The sequence below is a fragment of the Bombus vancouverensis genome, chromosome 4, assembly GCF_051014615.1.
Source record: "Bombus vancouverensis nearcticus chromosome 4, iyBomVanc1_principal, whole genome shotgun sequence".
In the NCBI taxonomy this organism is placed as follows: domain Eukaryota; kingdom Metazoa; phylum Arthropoda; class Insecta; order Hymenoptera; family Apidae; genus Bombus; species Bombus vancouverensis.
In genome coordinates, this window is record NC_134914.1 from 1,275,750 (window position 1) to 1,296,448 (window position 20,699).

General features: G+C 31.3%; 1 protein-coding gene and 1 long non-coding RNA gene across 3 annotated transcripts in view; one reads left to right on the forward strand and one right to left on the reverse strand.

Annotated features, from left to right (window-relative positions):
- The window catches only part of LOC117161363 (solute carrier family 35 member F3), a 51,188-nt gene extending 32,075 nt beyond the window's left edge, over positions 1-19,113 (forward strand). The window contains exons 10-11 of one of the 2 annotated variants that reach the window (XM_033342824.2): positions 9,469-9,899; positions 16,643-16,732. In XM_033342824.2, the coding sequence (XP_033198715.1) occupies positions 9,469-9,892 (424 nt within the window). In that variant the 3' untranslated portion in view covers positions 9,893-9,899; positions 16,643-16,732. Of the gene's footprint in view, positions 1-9,468; positions 9,900-16,642 lie in introns of both variants that reach the window. The other variant, XM_033342826.2, reaches the window with a different exon arrangement.
- Positions 1,039-9,482, reverse strand: LOC143302631 (uncharacterized). Its single transcript, XR_013058268.1, has 4 exons — positions 4,911-9,482; positions 4,139-4,406; positions 2,865-3,788; positions 1,039-2,740 (listed from the first exon to the last, which is right to left on the reverse strand). It is a non-coding gene; the product is annotated as an uncharacterized LOC143302631 (long non-coding RNA).
- Positions 19,114-20,699: the final 1,586 nt, after the last annotated feature.

Genomic DNA, 20,699 nt, shown 5'->3' on the forward strand with positions numbered 1-20,699 from the left:
ATCTTCTAAGATTAACTACCATTTTTTAGGCATTTCTGATAATTTGCCAATGAAATGTTTTGAACAAAAGTTAGTCAGTTTTCGATCCTCTCCAAAAAAATTTTCCCGATAAAAAGTCAAGATCATCTTGGCTTTCTTAAATGACACCACATATTTTCGACTTCCCACAGTTGTACCTGACGCCAAAACAAATTCAACGATTTGCTACACTAGGAACCATGAAATGATCTTGAATTCTGAAATTTAAGTTTGATCATCATTAATATGGAAAATTATCTTATTTCGACCAAATTACGTATTTAAATACATATATGTACATACATATATTTGATGCTTGTATTATAGACAAATTTAGCGGTTCTATAGATATATACAATGTGTTCGGCTACAGATGTAAAAAAGGTGCAAAAATTGTTTATATGTGGCATTATTTATTAATTACTTATGGAAGCAATGGTTTAAAGGAAACATTAATCCTCTTTACTTAAAAATTTCATAAGGCGGTTTTTGAAATGCTGTTATGAATTTTAATGAGTGAACAGGTATAATGTCTAATCTACGATTTTCCTTAGGAAACATCGTGCAAGATGCTTTACTTCTTCAAATGTTATAATCTTCTCTACGACTTGTATGAAATAAGTTGCTATCCATATATCGCACGAATTGAGGATCCCTGTACACACCGATGTTTGGACTGACCTATTTTCGGTCGTGCAAGATTTTCTCGCACACAGAAATATTTCGGCTACTTTTAATTGTCAATAACTAAAAACAAAACTGAAAAAAACAATCTTTTTTATTCTTGATTTTCATCTTATTTTAGCTTCAAGAATCACTCCTTAAATTTGTTTGTTTTAAATTTGCACCTCTAGCCGAACACCCGTATAGATTACACATAGGTTATAGGTTACATATAGCTGCGGGAAATAACATACTTGTAGTGTTCAGGAAAAATTCAAGGAAAATTTCAGGAAAAATTTCTTATTGGGTAAAGAGAGCTTAGAATTAGATCATTTAGAGAATAATAAAAAAACAATGTTGCATTTTTTGTAAATCTTATGATATAACATTTATTTATATTATGGAATAATTTATTAGCTGTACACCAGTCCTTGAGCCTATACATATATGTAGGTCTTGTTGAATTAATAGAGTAGATATAAGATGGATTACCGGTGCTATGGAAGATCTCTAATTCATCAGCATAAAGAAGGTGTATTTACAAAGTTATGGATTTCAGATATATCACTTATAAATAAATTAAATAGAAATGGGGTTAGATGGGAGCCTGGAAAATACCAGAGTTAATCTTGATAATTCTAAAAAAGGAGTTATTAAATTTGACTATTTGAATCCTAGTCCTAATGAAGCTCCTAAATCGCGAGAGTAGATCCCCAAAGATGTCCAAGTACCAAAGTAATTGTACCTAATTAAGTAATTGTAATTTAGTCGTGAGAATTGAGCTGCTAGCGGTATTGAAAGCTTTACGAAAATCGGTATAAATCGGATCGACCTATGTGCCTTTATCTACATGATCAGCCAGCTACTGATAGTACTCCACCAAATTAGTTTTAATCGAACGTTTGTTAGTGTTCATATTGTTGATTGATAATTATATTTCTACAAAAATAATATAACTTATGGGTCGCCAATCTTTCCAAGATTTTAGACATGCTTTTGAATGCTAATAGATGTAAAATTTTTAACATAGGTAAGATTATCATTTTTAGGTATAGATTTAAATAATACATTTAAATAATTTCCATGTCTCAGGAAAAATTCCTGAAGATAGGGATTTATTGAAAATAATCCAACGAATCCTGGACATAATGAATTTGCAGCATTTAATAAGTAGAGAATGGCTATCCATCAGAACCTGAGTTACAATTAGTGTCAATATCATTCGTGCTATCAAATTTTGATCTTTTCTTCAGTTATTATTGATTTTATTACATTAACTTTCACATTAAGAAAATTGTGAACCGAATTAGACTAAATTATCACATTACTATTATATTATATTATATCATTTGTTGAATATGATCAACTCACACATAGATAATAGATATCTATATATGTGTCGGAGTCAGGTTGGCATTTTGGGGTGTTCGATGAACCTTTACTTATTCTACCGTCGCGGACGTAGCTAATATTTATCGGTACAAATGTGGGCTCTACAAGAGGCTATGAGTAATAGCGGCGATAGGATGGTCGAGATGATGGTGACAACGAATTCAGGTTCGATTGCGAATCCACGGTCCACGGGAGGACAAGTATCAACGTAATACTCGATTCGGGTAACTTCTCGATAACTCAATCAGCAATTCGTCCAATGATTAACTAACCAACTAACTGACTGCCCCTTGATCCAAAAGAAACTGCCCTTATATACTCCTGTCCCCACTTCTCGGGGCAATCTTTGTTTTTAAGGAGAGTCATATAATCATTTCATACCTCTGTCAGGTACACGTCCATCCCGTGACCGTGGCTACGTCTAGTGACCCGCTCTGTCACTTCGAGCCCGAACCCATCGTCATAAAGTCAGATTGGAACATTAAAACTATTTCTTATTTTTATTACTTAAGTGTAGCTATAGTAAAAGTCTGGACTAGGGTATTGGGGTTTTTGCCCACATTCCGGACCGGAAATCCCGATGTTCTTTCATCTCCGACATATGTATATTGGAATCCCCTTGTTCCAGAATAGAACCTCTTCATTTGAATTTGTAAAGAATTCGTATCTGTAACATACACAATTACACTTTATACTATTTTCTTTCTGATACTATATTATTCAGCATTATCGTTAATTTAAATAACTAATCTACTTTTATATAAACAATAGCACCATCTTTGTGTACTCACGTTGACTACAAATTTAAAAATCCATAAAAATATATGAATTTGTTCTATATTATGAACAATTCTTCTTCATGAAGCAAGATTAATCTTCATATTTTTTTTACACGTTTACTTATTGTTCGAAGAAAAAGCTGTTGACTCAAGATTATACCATTTTTTATATATTTTCACTTGTTTTTAACTAATTTTCAGTGTATATCCGTCAGAAACATAACAAAGTCTGTATCTTTTTCTTGAGAAGTAACACTACATAAACAAAAGTACATCAAACCGATAACTATTATTGCTATATCACGATCGCGACTTTATCTTCAAATTGATGAATCAATGAACTAGCTTGCACTTGTGAAGTTTTGTATAAATATATGTCGGATTAACACTGGGAGTAAGGTTGTGGGTGGCAGATGATCTTCACGGGAATTAGCCATTGATGCGGTACAACACAAGTGTAGTTTATTGCAATAATGGGGTTGTTACAATCTTGACATTTAATCACGAAGCTAGTGACAATGGCCTCAGGTTCGTTAACGAATCCACGGTCAACGGAATGACGAATGCGATGCGTTACACGTATTTCCACGTACAAGTAAACTTATCTGCAAAAACTCCAACCCCAAATCCAAGTGGAACTGCCCTTATATATTCTTGTCCCCACCTCTCGGGTAAATCTTGGTTTTTAAGGAGATCCATATAATCATTCCATACCTCTGTCAGGTACACGTCCCTCCCGTGACCGTGGCTACGTCCAGTGATCCGCTATGTCACTTCGAGCCCAAACCCATCGTCATAAAGCCAGATTGGAACATTAAAACTATTTCTTATTGTTATTCCCAACATTCCAGACGGGAAGTCCCGATGTCCTTTCATCTCCGACATATACATATGTGTTGATGCCATCAAATACTAAATGCCATTAAATAGTATATTCTGAAAAAATAAAAATAAGATGGAATCTTTCTATATATGTACATTGTACATGTATGTTTTTTTTATAGATCTATACAACTGTATTTTATTATTTCTTTTTTTATAATTAATCCCTATTTTTACTTATGAGGATTTTCGTCAATGGAGTTTTTAACTTTTTTGGAAGAATAGTGTACAGTATGTTATATGATTGAATTATCAATTCGAAACTCATTTAACTTGATTTTTTAAGATTTGTCCAAATTAGTTCTTCAGTATACTTAAACGTACTGCTCTATATATGCAGTATTATAATTTTATTGTCTTTGTCTTTTTCTAATGAAAAGTATAGAATGCAGAAAGCCATTTACCAAAAAGGATATTAAATTTATTCCATTCAATATGCCAATATTCCACAATGTATCACCGTAACCATATGTGAAAAGCATCTATTGTATTTATAAGCATATCTTGATTGTCTGCACAGGAATAATGAAAAAGTTCCATTCAATTTTGCATAAAATTTTATACGAACAGTTCAGGAAAGTGCTTTGTGGGCAATATTGCCTTAACGTATTTTTGATAAAATTTATTAAAAAACCATGAACAAACATTTTACATTTGTTAAAGTTGAATATCCTGTTAAATGAAAAACAGAAGGATTAATTATTTTCATATTTGTTATAAATATATACAGGGTGATTGGTAACTGGTGGTACAAGCGGAAAGGGGGTGATTCTACGCGAAAAAAGAAGTCGAAAATATAGAATACAAATTTTTCGTTTGAGGCTTTGTTTTCGAGAAAATCGACTTTGAATTTTCGCTCGGTACGCGTGCATTTTATCACGTCTCGTTATAACGGATCTCACTGTAAATCGTTGTCTCGTTGGAAAAATTAAAAAAAAATTTTTTTATTCTATATTTTCGACTTCTTCTTTCGCGTAGAATTACTCTCTTTCCGTTTGTACCACCAATTACCAACCACCCTGTATAGAGGCTGATTCATAAATGTTTGACAATACTCCATGGAGTAAATCTACACATGAAGATAAATACAAAATGTCTTATGAATATATGCCCTAAATACTTTAGATTTCGAAGTATGGATGTTTAAAGAAATTGTTCGAAGTGTCCACCTCTTACCTCAACACATGCTGTTGCATGTCTTTTAATGTTTGAGTCCCAAACAGCACGATCGCGCTGTGTAGCTTTTGTGTCGAAAAGTCCCGGTACATTTGAACGCTACGGACGACTGACGGTATTTTGTATTTCATTGTTATCTTCTCAATAATTTCTATTGAACAAAACTTGAAATATTTATAAACTAATAGCACGCATATATAATAATATAGATGTATTTCATAAAAATAACAAATATGACGAGCGCTATTGCGCCGCTAGTTTCTCTTCGCAATCGATTAAGACAAACGCTATCGCGCTGTTCGGGATTTTTCGATCCTGTCTTTTCAAAGACTCCTGGAACTCAAACGGTTAATAATGAGTTTCGTAGTCATTCGAAAGAATACCAGATATTCTTCGAGTAGTTTCAAATCCATTTTGTATTTTTTCTTGTCGATCTTGTACATTGTTCACTTGCGTTGAATATACAATAGATTTTAAATGGCCCCAAAAACAAAAACCTAAGTGGATTTAGATCATGGTAGCTATATAATGGATCTATCTTACCCTATCCATCGGTTTGCGAAGATGTTGTTAACACTTTCTTTAATTATTCGTAATTCGAAAACTAAGGACGTAAGACATATGTCCATAGGGACGTTTTTTACTTATTTTCCTGTGTTTCTACATTACCTTCTTGAAATATTGACATGCATTTATAAATCACTCTGTACATATACGAGTATATCTGCTCGTAGTATTAAAAAGGAGAAAGTGGTAATTAATTAGAAACCGTTTCTTTCCAACTATTCATATTTGATTTCGCATTTTCTCATTTCTTTTTCGTTCTCTCAGTTTATTACATGTCAAAATATCTTTAATATCATATCTTTTGCTTTCTGCCTCATTTATACTTTAATTTGTCAATTATCAGAAATAGCGATGATGAGAAAATAATATAAAAATATGAAAACATAATGTAACTCCAAGTATATTTTTCACGATTACTTTTTGTTTACTTGTTCTACATATAAACATATTTCTTACTAAGAAAATTCACGAGAAATATTGATTCTACGTTCAAGCTTTTGAATTGCACTAAAAAATTGTTGATAACTTAAGAATATGAAAAATTTGTTGTTGGGTGTATTTAAAATATGTGTATAAATTTCAGAATCTTTATATATTTTTAAAGAATTTAATTATTACGAAAGAAACTTTAATTTTATATTATGTTAAAATTGCCGACGCAGATTTCATCAATATGGTTTCCACTGATACAAATTCACCAACACCAGTCTTAATCGATGTATGCTTTCTATCAATTATACTCTATCAATAACGCATGACGATAAATAAGTTAAAGGTAAGTAAATAGAAACATTCGAAAAAAGCAAGAAGGATGAGAACAAATCTTTAATAAAATAAATTGAAACGTAATGCTATAATATTTATATAGAAATATAAAATATAGATATTCTTTTATTTGTACATATTTAAAAAATAAAGATACAGATTTTTAATTAGTTAGGTTTGGGTTCGGTTAGGTTGTGGTGAACTTAATGGAGATGGAGGGCGACAGCGGGCATAGCGATGTTGACTAGGGTGAAAATGGAGGGTGAGAGGAAGAAATAATCCAAGTAATAATCCAAGAGCACCGCAAGATCTGCTTTTACAAACGCAAATGGAGGGAGAGGCAGGATTGGTGGTGGTTGTTGAAGCACCAGCAAAACAGAAGGGAGATGGGTGATTAGCGTAAATAGCAAAGCAGTAACTATGGTTATGGATGGGAGCATAAAGGTGGATAAAATGGAAAGAAAGAGGAGGCTGTAATAGTAGGGAACATAAAAGGGATGATTATAGCGATTAGCTATTTTTCACCGATTACAAGGGTTCATGAGTTCAGCGAATATTGGAAGAAAGTGGTGGATTACATGAGGTGGTTTAAGGGAATAGGGATACGGATTGCTGAAGGCAATTTTTGCTCTTTACTGCTCATACCCATACATGGGGATGTGCGAGGTGACAGAAGGAAATGATAGAGAAGCCAATTAGCTCAGAAGACTGGATATGTCTGAATGAGGGTAAGGCATCTTGGCAGACGGCCAGCCTGCGTTCCCACAGGGAAGTTGTACCAACTAGGACCTTGCCGGTTCCAAGTCTGGCTGAGAAAGGCGGAGAAGCCAAAATCCCAGATGCCATTGCCAAAACATTAGGATCCTTATAACCTAATGCAAAGACATTTACAAATTAATGTAAGGTCTTATATTAATTAACGTTGTCGGTTAAATATTATTATCAATCAAATTATTGTTGGTCAGAGCTATTGTCGATCAAGATTGGTGTTGATGAATCATGTCGGTGAAACCTTTGAAGAAACCTATGTCGGGGATTTTAACGTAATCCTTTAATTTTCATTGATATTCAATTGTAACAATATATATTTCGACATTTCTTTTCTTATTTTATTTCAACTTTTAATCTGTACATTTATACAGTCACAGTTTATTATTAATGCTATTTTCAATATGAATCAAAACATTTAATCACATAAGAAATACAACAAAATTGCTTGAGCTGCTTGTTGTGTTGTGTGTGAATCGACGTCAACACTTCATCACTCGCTTCCAAACAATCAGGATCCATTATATGCTGTTACAGAAATATAGTCCTCATGAGTCACAGTTCGAGGTAAGAAAATACATCGCCTTCGTTTTATGTTACTTACGTCGAAAATTCATCTGTTCATTTTATCTCAATGTCACAAGTTTACAATTTAGTAACATAAATCATAATTGCTGCACACTATCGACAATAAGTAAAATAATAAATTAGTAATACCAGATTTATTGCTAAAATAGATGTTTCATTCAATTATAGTGTATAAATATTTATCTCTTCCGAAAACATTCGTGCTCCGATTTGGACCAAAACTTTTGAAATATGTAGGTTCCATTTAGATAAAAACAATGTTTAGGAGAAGAATGTTTGGCAACTCGAAGGTAAGACACCTTTTTAACATTTTTTTATTTTTCTTCTATAATATATATCGGCCTATATATCTATGTATGCACGATGGATGATGTTTACATTGCACGTTGGTTACATTGCTTATGGTTACTTTAGTTTGTAATTCAGGGTTAATTCGTCGGTAACGAATAGTGACAATAAGTACAAATGTATTTCGCAAATATCTTTAAAATGTTGCATCGCATTAATTTATTTTCTCTCGCCAAGAAATTGAGTAATCATTGAATAACAGTCGAGTGGCTAAAGAAACATACAATTAATTCTAAGTGAAAAATGGTGTGCAGACCATAAGAAAAAAATGATTTCTGTCGAAATATGAGGAAGTTTCAGTTATGTTTAGGAAAAATGGAAAAGTGTTTCAATTTACGAGACGCTAAAAATCCTCCTTTTAAACATTTTTTTTTATTTACGAAGAATCTACTTTCAAAATTTCCATCGTATCGGAGCATGGACATTTTCGGAAGTTTCGGCCTTATGTCTAACTAATGGAAAAGTTACAATCATTTAACCCTTTGGATTTCTGGATATTTTAAATTTACAGCACAATCTTTAGCGTTTTCAGATGAATTTTCTTTTCTAAGTGACAAGTAAAAAATATGAAAAAATGCATGCCTTGTTGCATGCCGTGACAGTTTTAATCTTTATGTTTGTGCGTGTGTGTGTATGTGTGTAAAACCAATTATTTTTGAAGGCATTTGCTTCTTTTAACTAAAAAGCATGCCGTGCACACTTGCTTCTGTATATATAGTAAATCTTAATGTTCACACTAATCCTAATGTATCATATATTTTATTAAACGTGTCCTTTGATAATAAAAGGTGATGTAAATAGATCAATTGCAAGTTCAATTTTTGTTTCGCGTATAACCAAAACAAAATTGTGCATCGTAAGTGCGCTGTAAATTGATACCATTCTGCAATATTTTCCGACACTATACAATTCTAATGTTCATTGTACGCCAATCAATATTTTATCATGACAATGAATATTTTAATCGACGCAGAAATTCTAAAGATATAAATTGCACTGAAAATCTATCAATGTTGCGATCATTTGTCCTATATTATACGTACAGTATCTTTTTGCCATTAATGAATGTGTCAACAATTCGTACAAATGTTTGTGCATATTTATAATTACGTAATTGTGATGTAATTAGCGGAAATACATCGAGTAACATTAGAAATAAACAAAGCATACAGTATTTTACGTATAATTAGCACGTGATTGTGATTCAAAAGTATGCGAGAAATATAGAAAAGAATAAATATTAAAATAAAATAAGTATTAGAGAAAAGTTCGAATTTCTGCGACGACAATTAATTTCAACCCGTACAGTGGTAAATCATAGAAAAGAGCAAAGAGTCAGGTAGCTTAACGAACGCGTATAGTTTGATCTAATGATACGTACGAGTTGAATAGAAAATAAGAAAATGCCGCTACGTCAGAGAAATACCAAGGCAAAGGCCAAATGCTGTCGAAAGAAGTCGTGTACAGGTCCTTGCAGGAAATAATGAAAATACTGATGATAGCCTGGGATTAATATACGCAGTACCACGGGTGGGCAGCAACGCAGGAGTACTTTTGCTAGAGGCCGCTGTCCCTCAATGCAACAACGGCAGTATCGGCTGCGAAGTTACGGTGTGCCGTCGACTCATGGCGATGGTCAAATGTTACTACCAATGAACAACAGTAACAGCAGTCAAGTTAACAGCAACCAGTCAAGCAGCGAACCACCGATGACAACGACCGCGAATCTGACACATCGGCATATTAACTCATCCCAGCAGAACAACACGGCTTCCGAATCCCAACGTCGCCGAGTCCCTATTTCCATCACGACCTCAACCTTGACTCCGATTTCAACTTCCATCACAACGACTATCTCGACTTCGACCTCGACCTCAACCTCGATCACAACCTCGATCACGACGAATAGTTATCAACGTTCCCATCCTCCTGGCCTTCAGAACTAATTTCAAGGTATGGCTGAATATCAAAGCCGCGACTCGAGGTTCTGCGCTTACGTGCATACGATATATCTACTCAAAAAAGTTGCTAAACTTGTTTTCAAAGTCAATTTCACTGATTGATCTTTCTTTTTCCATTTTTTTTTTTTTTGTTTTTTACGTACCATCGTTATAAAAAATAAACTGAAATTACATATTGCAATTAAAAATAATTCGCAATATTCTACAAGAAAGTCACAGCACATAATTATTAATATTATTTCTTAAAAATTGTGTTAAATAAGAACAAGCAGTAATTATATAACTTTCCATAATTAGTGTAATTAATAGACATCAAACTTTACACGTCATAGTACAGATAAATAATTATAAATTATAGAATGCCTGAAGTAAGAACCGTATCAATTTTTCATTCTGAACGGTCTGCCCAATACCCAATTGATACTAATTTAACAAAAAGTTACCCATACACATATTTTTTATTATTTCATAAAAGAATCATTATTCCGAGAACAATGGAAATAACACATATTAATTTATGCTTACCACTCTTATTTTCAGGTTATAGGAAATTGTAAATATATGTTCTGCAAAAATTTTTCTCGACCATTTTTAACCTAAAATATGTTGTTGACTATGAATTTTTATAAAGACAAATTTTTAAAATGAGATAGCAGACGATGTTGACGATATCACATTATGGTTGGCGAGATCAGCTTTTTCTTACTAAAATTATCGTGTTAATGTTATGAAAAAGTGATTGAAGAAGTTATGAGGTTTGATATTATGCTTGGCAAATTATTTTTGTATTCAAATCATCGATCATTTACATAGAATCATATATTTTCAGTCATATAAATTTATAAATGTAAATTCAATAATCTGAACAATATAACCCCCAATTAGGTTATATTATCTTAACACATAGGTCGCTTAGGCAGAGAAGACAGAAGAGAATATTAACTTTCGATGTAGCAAGTCAAAATTCTATAAATTTTGCACATTTATGTAAAAAGCTCAAGACATAAAGTATGATACGCTTCCATCTAAAAGTGCAGCCTCGTTTAAAAACTGATAATTACTAAATGCATCCAAATTTAGAAGACTTGGAAGAAGGAAAAGATCAACGAAGTATTATATTTTAATAAACATTGTTTTCACTGAAAAAACAAATTAGATGAAAATGTACGTGAAAAGAGCATTTTTGCATTAGATACTTTACTCCATGAAAAGGTTTAATTAATCAAACTTACGTGTCTATAGGGTAATCAGTAAACAAATGTTACGACCACCATAACGCAATTCTACATACACCTTCGGATCGGCTGAGATTTGTTAAAAAGTATTGCTGCGAGATTGAAATTGAAGATCAAATTTTTGCTTTGCTTGTGTCGTAGTATTTTACACGTCACGGGAATCAAACTTGTCAAAGAAACCACGAGTCGTAACAGTTTACTTAAAAAATAATGTTAAGTTTTCGTTGATTCATACATTGACATTTACAATACGTTTACAATTCGCAGTCAGGTAAAAAGTAAATAACGTGATATATTAATAAGGAAATTGATAATTATCTCTTAGCATGTGAGATAGTCCATTTTAAATAGAATGAAGTACCTAACTCCATAATTTCAAATACATATTACAAAAATAGTCACTGTATGAAAAGACCTTTCAAACAAGAATCGAATAGCGTTGAGGAAGACACGATTCACGAAGAACACGTAGAGGACATATTAGAAACACCGATATTATTATTTTTTTTTTAATATTTATTAAAATTACAATCAATTCTCGCGTTGAGAATTTTCAGTAATTTTTCTGGCGTGGCGCAGTAACATGGCTAATTATTTATAATAAGTTAATACTTATTATAGATAAGTATAATTTGTACGTAAGTATTGTAAATAAGTAGATGTTACTTAATTTAAATAACTAGTTGAATCTGTCGTTTAGGTCTAGCGGATAGTGTCTCTTCAGCCTGCGGATCTGGTCTGTCGTATCAAGTAGTCCAGTGATTAGGGGGTTTCGGTGTTTGTTGACTCTTTTGCTATATCTGTCGCTATATTTTGCTATTTCCTCTTTGACTGTGGGTATCTTGAGGTCGCGGTGTACCGATATTATGTGTTTGTATTTAGGGTGGACTATTTCACGTACTAAAGAATAATTTCCTGTTTCCTCATTAATATTACGCTATTCACTTTCTATCTAGCTGCTAAATATAGACAAATTGTAAATAATGTCAATGGTACCTTACCATCATCTTTCAAAAAGGCGGGTTGAGTTACGATTTATGGTTTCTTAGACTAGTTTGGTCCTCATGACGAGTAGAATACGATACAAGCAAACCTCCAAATCCCCACCGATCCATGGTGGTGATTGCGAATACAATCAAGAATAAAAGATGATTAATCAGGTTTAAACTTTGATGCCAAAATCGTTTCAGGGTCATATTGCTATAACAAGGTGAATTGAATATCTTAAATAATAGAAAAGTAAATAATTCTACATAAAAGAATAATAGGAGATTTTGCATCTAAAAAAAGAATTTAATCTCCACAAGAATAATTTGACAATCATAATATTCGTCCCCAGCAAATCCTATCTTTTCCTGTTTAAAAATTTGTTTATATTAATAAAAATCAGGGACATTTTGTGTAATCATGTTAATATGTTTCATCTTGTATGTTAAATATATCGTATTCTTTTAATACGAAGTATAACGTATAAATCATTTAACTTGACAACTTCAAATTACTTGCAATCTGCTCGTTGTATTATAATAATATAATGATATTGCAGTACATGGTATACATATTTGAATATAATTAATTTTTAACTATTCAATCAGTTTTCGGGGCTTAATTGATATACCAATATAAAATGATTTCAATAATTTTTCAATATTTCTGTATTTTTTTGTTATTGGGTGGGTAACGATTGTATTGTCGGGGCATGATTCTGAGCAAGTTTTTCCTTACATGTAAGTGGCGAACGGTCCTAGTTTCTCAGATATTTGCAAAAAACTATCGATAGCACTACCTGAATGAATCCTGCCTATAATTGTGCGTCCATGGCAGCATACGTCTTAGTACTGGCAACCAACTCTTATCTGTTATATTTATATAACTATATTATACAATATTATATACAGGGTGTTTAGCGACGATTGCCGAACTATCGACGGCAGCCCAATGTAGTAATCGAAAAAATGACAATCGCTGCTCAAGCAATGTTGAGTTCGGCGCTCACTCCATTAAGTCGCACGCCTCGTAATCAGGCATTGTATCACCTATAAAGAAGCTGTATTTTTTTCTCACCCTTGTGTTTAAAAATTCAAACGTTAGACACACATACATATAAACACATCGCAGTACGTGTATATACGGGGTGGTTGGTAACTGGTGATACAAGCGGAAAGGGGGTGATTCTACGCGAAAAAAGAAGACGAAAATATAGAATAAAAATTTTTTTTTATTTTTTTTTTTAATTTTTCCATGGAGACAATGATCTACAGTGAGATTCGTTATAACGTACCGCACGCGTACCGAGCGAAAATTCAAAGTCGATTTTCTCGAAAACAAAGCCTCGAACGAAAAATTTTTGTTCTATATTTTCGACTTCTTTTTTCGCGTAGAATCACCCTCTTTCGCTTGTACCACCAGTTACCAACCACCCTGTATAATCACATGTCCGTAAATTGTAAATAAACCGTCGTAAGGTAGCCGGAAACTTATAGTAATGCGTACATTGTTACGGATGCACAATTATAGGCAGAATTCAACGTAATAGTATCGGCAATTTTTTGCGAATATCTCGAGAACTACATAGTTATGATTATATGTATTGAGATTATACGTATCATGTGTATACCAGGAAAAAGTTGTTGTTGAGGAATCGTGCCCCCGATAACATACTAAGAAAATCATTGAAGTCACTCAATGTTGGTATATCAAATAGTAGCTGAATTTTTTTATTACTTTTACCTTGTTATTCAAATTAAGAAAATGTTTATTCATTCATTGTTAATTTACGTATGTCAATATACATATGTGTGTAGATACATTAATGCATTATATACGTTAATCCTGTGCTCTGAACACTAAATTAAATTTCATGAAATAAGTTAAAAATGCTTTTAACTTTGCGATAAATCCTGCGCAAATTCCAAAGTTCAAACTTATTGTTAGACAAACTCTATACATTTTTTGTTCTCAGAAAGCCATCCACGTTTCACCTGTCACGGTATCAAGATCTGCATGGGAGAAACCTTGAATATCGTACACAGTTTTGTCGGTGGTTTCATTTATCAAATTAATATTTATTTGTTAGTATGTAGTTTGACATATTACTCAAAATGTAACGTGTTTTATAAGTTATGATATTTTGGCTTTCGTGCATTCGTCTTTCAGTTGGCTTTGATACTTCTTTCGTGTTTGTCCGAAAACTAGGAATTTTATTGAAAAAATAAACGATATCGTAATTTATGTATCGAAACTTATTTCGTTTATAGGTATAATTTATATTAAAACGAGTTTATCATGCAATGAAAAGCTGTAAGTACTTTAATGTTGTCGAGTTAGATAAAAATTATTTTGTGTAATATAAATTCAAACAATTAATAATCAAAATGACTTCCTAGAATTTTATCGAATAATGATGTACGTACCCTTATATGTATCTATTATACATACCTTATACATATAGGTAGTACATATCGTTAATTTTGAAATGCTAGTTTCTGTTTTTATGAAAATTCCTACTTAGTATACGCAATATGCCTGGCATTTAGGAATGAGTGGAAACTTTTTCCCGTAGTTAATAGATAACTTTGTTATATAGCCTCTTTTTGATCCTATTCCTTAATGTATTATTCATTTATATGTATGTAAATCATTTTATGGAATGAAGCATCGTGACTAATGTCATGCTGCTTGACGTTACGCGTAAAAATTTTCTGTCTTTGATTTAGTATAATGTAACGTATTATTAAGATTTGCGGACTTTTCCATAAAATGTATCGAGATACAACTGTACGTATATATTTCTTCTAAAATTTCGTTACGTTGATCACTTTGAACTTTAAATGAAAGCTAAAAAAATATGATTTCACAGAAGTTTAGATTGCATATATTATATTTAATCCATTATATACAAGTTATTCCAGGAAAGAATATTAAAACTTTACCAGTTAACTCAGAGGGTAATCCTTAATAGAAAATGCCAGATAGAGATATCTTGCAAAATCAAATACAATACATTCGATATGAATACCATCTAAAAACGTTAATTCTTTGCGATTTCGTCGTGTTTTCATAATTCAAATGTATCCTTTATTAATTAGCCAAATATGATTTTTATTTTCATTCTATCCTTGGAAATAAAGATCTTTCCTAAGCACAATTGTGTTTACTGTAGGGATTTTCTAAATCATATCTTACTTTTAGAGCTTTTAAAATTTTTACAATTTTTATCGAGAAATAATGTTTAACGAAAGTACGATGATATTGATAAACAGTACAATTAATTGATTTTCATTGTCGTGTTCGTTTTCAAACATGTGTTGTTCGCGTGGAACCGAACTATACTCGCAAAACGTTATTACGTGTAAGAGAAACAACACTTATATCAAAAAGTGAAATAATGTTTATTTCTGATTTTTAGGACTGACATAAAGACGTAATATGGCTAAAGATACAAAAAGAATTATTTTTAAAGGTTAAAATGGATTCCTTAAAATAGCTTTAAGTAAAACGAGAACAGAAATCATATACTTATCAACAGATTCGAAGAGAAAATTTGTTTAAATCGATAGAATACTTCATTAATTATGGAACTGGAAGAATTTTGTACACTATTTTTTTCTCAATATCACGTTCTGAATTATCTTCGATGCATCGTGTATCGATATCACTACTCAGAATCTAGAAAATGATGTTATATGCAGGAACAAATAGAAAATAGAAGTAAAATTTCATTTTTATCAAATAGTACGATTTACTGTATTGTAGATTTCGATATAATTGTTTTCGGTCCACTTTCCCAAGTAAGGATAAGATACACAGTTATTTTTTGAAATTTGTTTCACTGAACTTACTCAAATCGCTACCATATCGTTGCAACATCATACATGTAATATCATGTATGTTTATATCTTTTTTACTTTCAATTATTGGATGCTTTTACTTTTTCATAGAATATTTCTCTGTTAGACTACTCTGACACTATAAAATGTCATCTAACTGTACAATGTGATATTACCTGTTATATTTAGTAAAGTTCTCAAACGTATGAAAAATTGACACACAAGTAAGTTAGACCTTTCGTGAGAGAGATTTACATTTAACAAGAAACTTATTTGAATATATGCAGTTATTATTATCATAAGATACTTCTGTACATGAAGAAATAAGTAGACTTTTACGGAAATGTTTGAAATTTTGAGATACTGTTTACATATTCAATTCATTGTATATTTTCTTCTCTCTTTTTCATGGAAAAAACAGTCCGCAAATTTTAAAACAGAAATCATTTAAAGCTATCTCTGTAGAAATTTTCTACAATTTATGTTAACTTACAGGAATTCTTGTTATGATTAGAATCATATTTCATGTGAAATATTTTTCTGCTAGAAAATTTCTACAATTTAGCTACTTAATGTTGAAAAGAAAAAAAGAAATATATACTTGCATGCAGACAAAAATGCTAGTCTGAAAAACCTGCAGACATCTCGAATAATCTAAGATTTAATTGCAGATGGAGTAGAAGACACGGACACGGCGTATCAGGAGGCACGCAACGCGACGTGATCGATTATCGCACGGGTTACATAAAATCACACCTTCGTTCACCGTCGGGAAGAGTTCGGTGACTAGGTGTACTATCGCTTCAATTACAGGTAGAATTGATTTGCCAAAGAAATAATGTATGGACTTTCACAACGTTAACATTTTAATCGAAAAGGTCCCAAAGAAAGAATGCCGGTAATAACAAATACGGTAAGCAATATCGGAAGGGATTCTTCGTTGCAATAAAAATTCGTTCCAATTTTTTTTTATTGCATTTGTCTTTCAGAATACTAATAAAAGAAGTTAAAAGAAGCTATTATAAATTTTCTCTTTCAATAATTCTAAAATAAGTATGCATATATTTTTATTGAAAATCTTAAACCAAATAATGTTCAGATAAGTGATTCGGTAAATATTACCTTTTTTCTTCTCAAGCTGTACGACATTCTTCAACATATTATTTAGATTGTTTGTTTTTGATCAGTTAATCCGTATTATTAAGTAAAGATTATAATTATGTGTAAAAGTGAATGGATCCAAATCGACAAAAGTTCTTATCGAAGCATTGTAGCAAATCATATATTTTCTATTTGATAAGTATGGAATACCTTTAGAAAATTTGTTATAAAGAAACATCGTATTTGACTTCAATAATATTTTTATCGACTTCGAATTTATTTTCAGTTATACAATTACTTCATATTTTTTTATAAAATTCAAATGTATTCATGATAAATCAGTTGATTTTAGTAATCAGTTTCAGTGCGTCTCAAACACTAATATTGAAAAATATTATGTTTTACATGCAACGTTTTATTATTTTTCTCATTTATTTCTATATGGACGTGTCTGTTTCCGTCAATCCCTTGACGTGGACACGATCGTTGTACACCGAATAACTGTTTGTTATCAGCTACGATGTACGAATCCGTGGGAATGAACTGAAGCGAACCTCTTGTTAATTCAATAATAACAAGCAAAGTTTGAACTTTAACAGAAACATGTGAGAATGAATATAGCACGTGTATATGCGTATATGTACGTTTCTTTTGACTGAGTGTATACCTATGTGTGTTTGATCGATGATTACTTTGAATATGTAAATGTTCAAGAATGTCTGTTTCGTACGAGGGTTGAAGGATGCTGTGTCGAAAGTTGAAACGTATCTGAACTGCTCGAACGTTAGTAATGTCTCGATCTCGGCTCAATCTTTCACATTGCCGTAGCGCATCTTTCTCTGGCAAGGCTGAGGTGCTATCCGAAGTAATGAGAAGTATCCGGGTTTTGCGGAAATTGTTTTCCGGGTTTTCTTAGAAACTTGTATCCTTACAATATGCTTCCAAATTACCCTTTGGAAATACCGAATTTATAACATATCCGTGGCTATTGAGTGCGAAATAAATTAAAATTCTAAAGAGCGATTTGTCTATGACCTCCCTAGATTCCAGCTCAAAAGTAGCCCCCTGTATAATCGTTCTATAAGCTTTTCTGACAAAGACCTCGCGTGGCTCTTTTATGTGTTCCAGATAGAACAATTTCTAAATATAGAAATAAGAATTATCAATCATGTATGTGCCACTTTGATCGATGACGTTATTCCATGTTTCTGGTAGTTGAAAGATCTTCCCCTTGTAGAATTCTTGAGACTTAGCGAAAAACTGACCTACGTGGTTTTAGCAGGAGTTGCCATTTCCTTCCTGAATTTTCGAAATCATTGCAGAAAAAACGGAAGAAAGAAAAGAAGTCAACTTTATGAAAATATCGATAATGTATAAAGATTAAGTAATAATTTCGCTTGTGATGCTTCAATTATTGATTTCGTTAGCCTTTAACATTTTGGTGACTCTATATGACACTAAGAAGAGTATATAAACAATTTTATTAAAAATCTTTGTAACATTTTAACATAAAACATTTTAAGTACATAGCACTTTATTTTGGCTACGATAAATATCTCAATCATTGAAAAATAAACCTGTCTTTTTATGGCATTCGAATAATCTACTATCTATTTTATATTTATTATTCTTTTATAGAATAATGAAATTATTTAAAATGAATCTGTAAAAGTGTTAATTACATAATAGATATATTCTGTAAACGTCAAATTGTATGCTTATATAATACATTCAAAAGTTTGTAAGTACATTTTTTACGTGATATCACAATAATTATACAGCAATTATAAGTTATATCTTATTAAATCTATCGTAAAGTAGGAAATTTTGCTTAATAATGCAAGTTATTTTCAGTTAGAGAAATATAATAATAAGAAACACTGTTGTGACAACACTGAATGGCTGAATAGAATTTTTATATCCAATTTTAAACGAAAAGAAATTTTATCGAAATAATTTTCTATAAAAAATGGCAACAACTTGTTTTACTTTACAAAATTGATTTTCTGTTAAATAAGTAAATTATGAGTTCCGTAAAGGATTATTATACAACAATACCGAAGAAATACCGAAAAAATACCGAAGGTTATTAATATATAACAGAATCATAATTGTAACAATTATAATATTAAAATTAAGAGTAGATTATAGGTTTGTTGATCGGAGAGCGAATAAATTTTAACTTGTATTTCAAGTAATAATGTCTTATGTAGAAATTACTATAAATAACTACTGTTAATATGTATTAATTAAATTATTATTAGTAACTACCTTAAATATTATAAAACTATTTAATTGTATCGTATTATATTTTAAACAGATAAACTATTTTCATTAACGTCGTATATTGAACTTTGATAAGCTAATTTGACTATAATAAAATTATATTCGATTAAAGTAATATTTTATTTAATTTTCTGGTATCTAAATAAACAAAGATTATGACATTAACCACCTAGTCAAGTGTCTAACTGATTTTCTAAATGTTGAGTGGAAAGCAAAGTTGGAAGTTAAAAAACATTTTCTTACAATTAGTGTCATATTTGAAAATTGGTTATTTAAATATGTATATGTAAATATATGTATTTGGTATTGGTTTGGATTCATAGCTTTTATAAGATATAAAAATGCTTATGTGTTCGATGTAGACCGTACTAAAGTCTAGTTCAGATTCACATACAATTGCCGCAGAGAATCCGCTGAAAAATATACTTACACTAGTATATAAGTACTTATATACAAACATTGCATAGCGAAATCGTGTTACAGTCGCTTGGCGGACAATTTCTGTTAGTCTGGGCTAGGTTACATGAACCAGCGTACACACTCGTATATGGGATCGTCTAAATATCTGTAATGTATTACCTATATTTAAGCATGTGAAAAAATATGTGTATAGAAGGTATATTAGCTTCTTAAAAAGTTTTACATACTTTCAGAATAAAATATTTTTAGGTTAAACGATGGAAACACTATTACATTTCTGTTTATATTCTTTATATGAATGTAAAATAGGATTATGGGATAACCTTCGAATATCATAAAAGTTGATCTTCAGAAAAATTATTTCTCTATAATTTTGTTTTTCCTTTTGAGCAATTTAATTTGCTCTAAATAGTTTCTTTATGTACTGATAATTAATCAATTAGAGATATTTACGTGACCCCATTGAAATGCTCTACTTGGTATACACATATAATACAGTATGTTTTGTCTTTTTTTAGCAGTATAATCGAAGAACGAAGTTACTTATGCGAAAATTGTTTGATTTGAAAGAGAAAATAACGTAGTACTTCTGAATCTTACAATCTTGTTAATTGGATCGGATGGAACATCGTAGATTACTTTTGTTCTTTTGCATTAAAAATATCATAGCATGAAAATTCAAATTACATTGCATTCATGTTGTACTGTACTTTAAAATGAATTTAATGAGTTAAACTTAAACAGTACTTATTTATTATCAATTGTATCGTTATTAATTGACGTTAAAGTAATGTAATAAAAATAAAACAACGCTGGTAGAAAATATTTATAATTCATCATATAAATCATTATTTAAGTTTATCGTTAGATTTCTTCAAATAAAACATTTTGAATGCTGCATTCTTAAAGTATTATCAATTC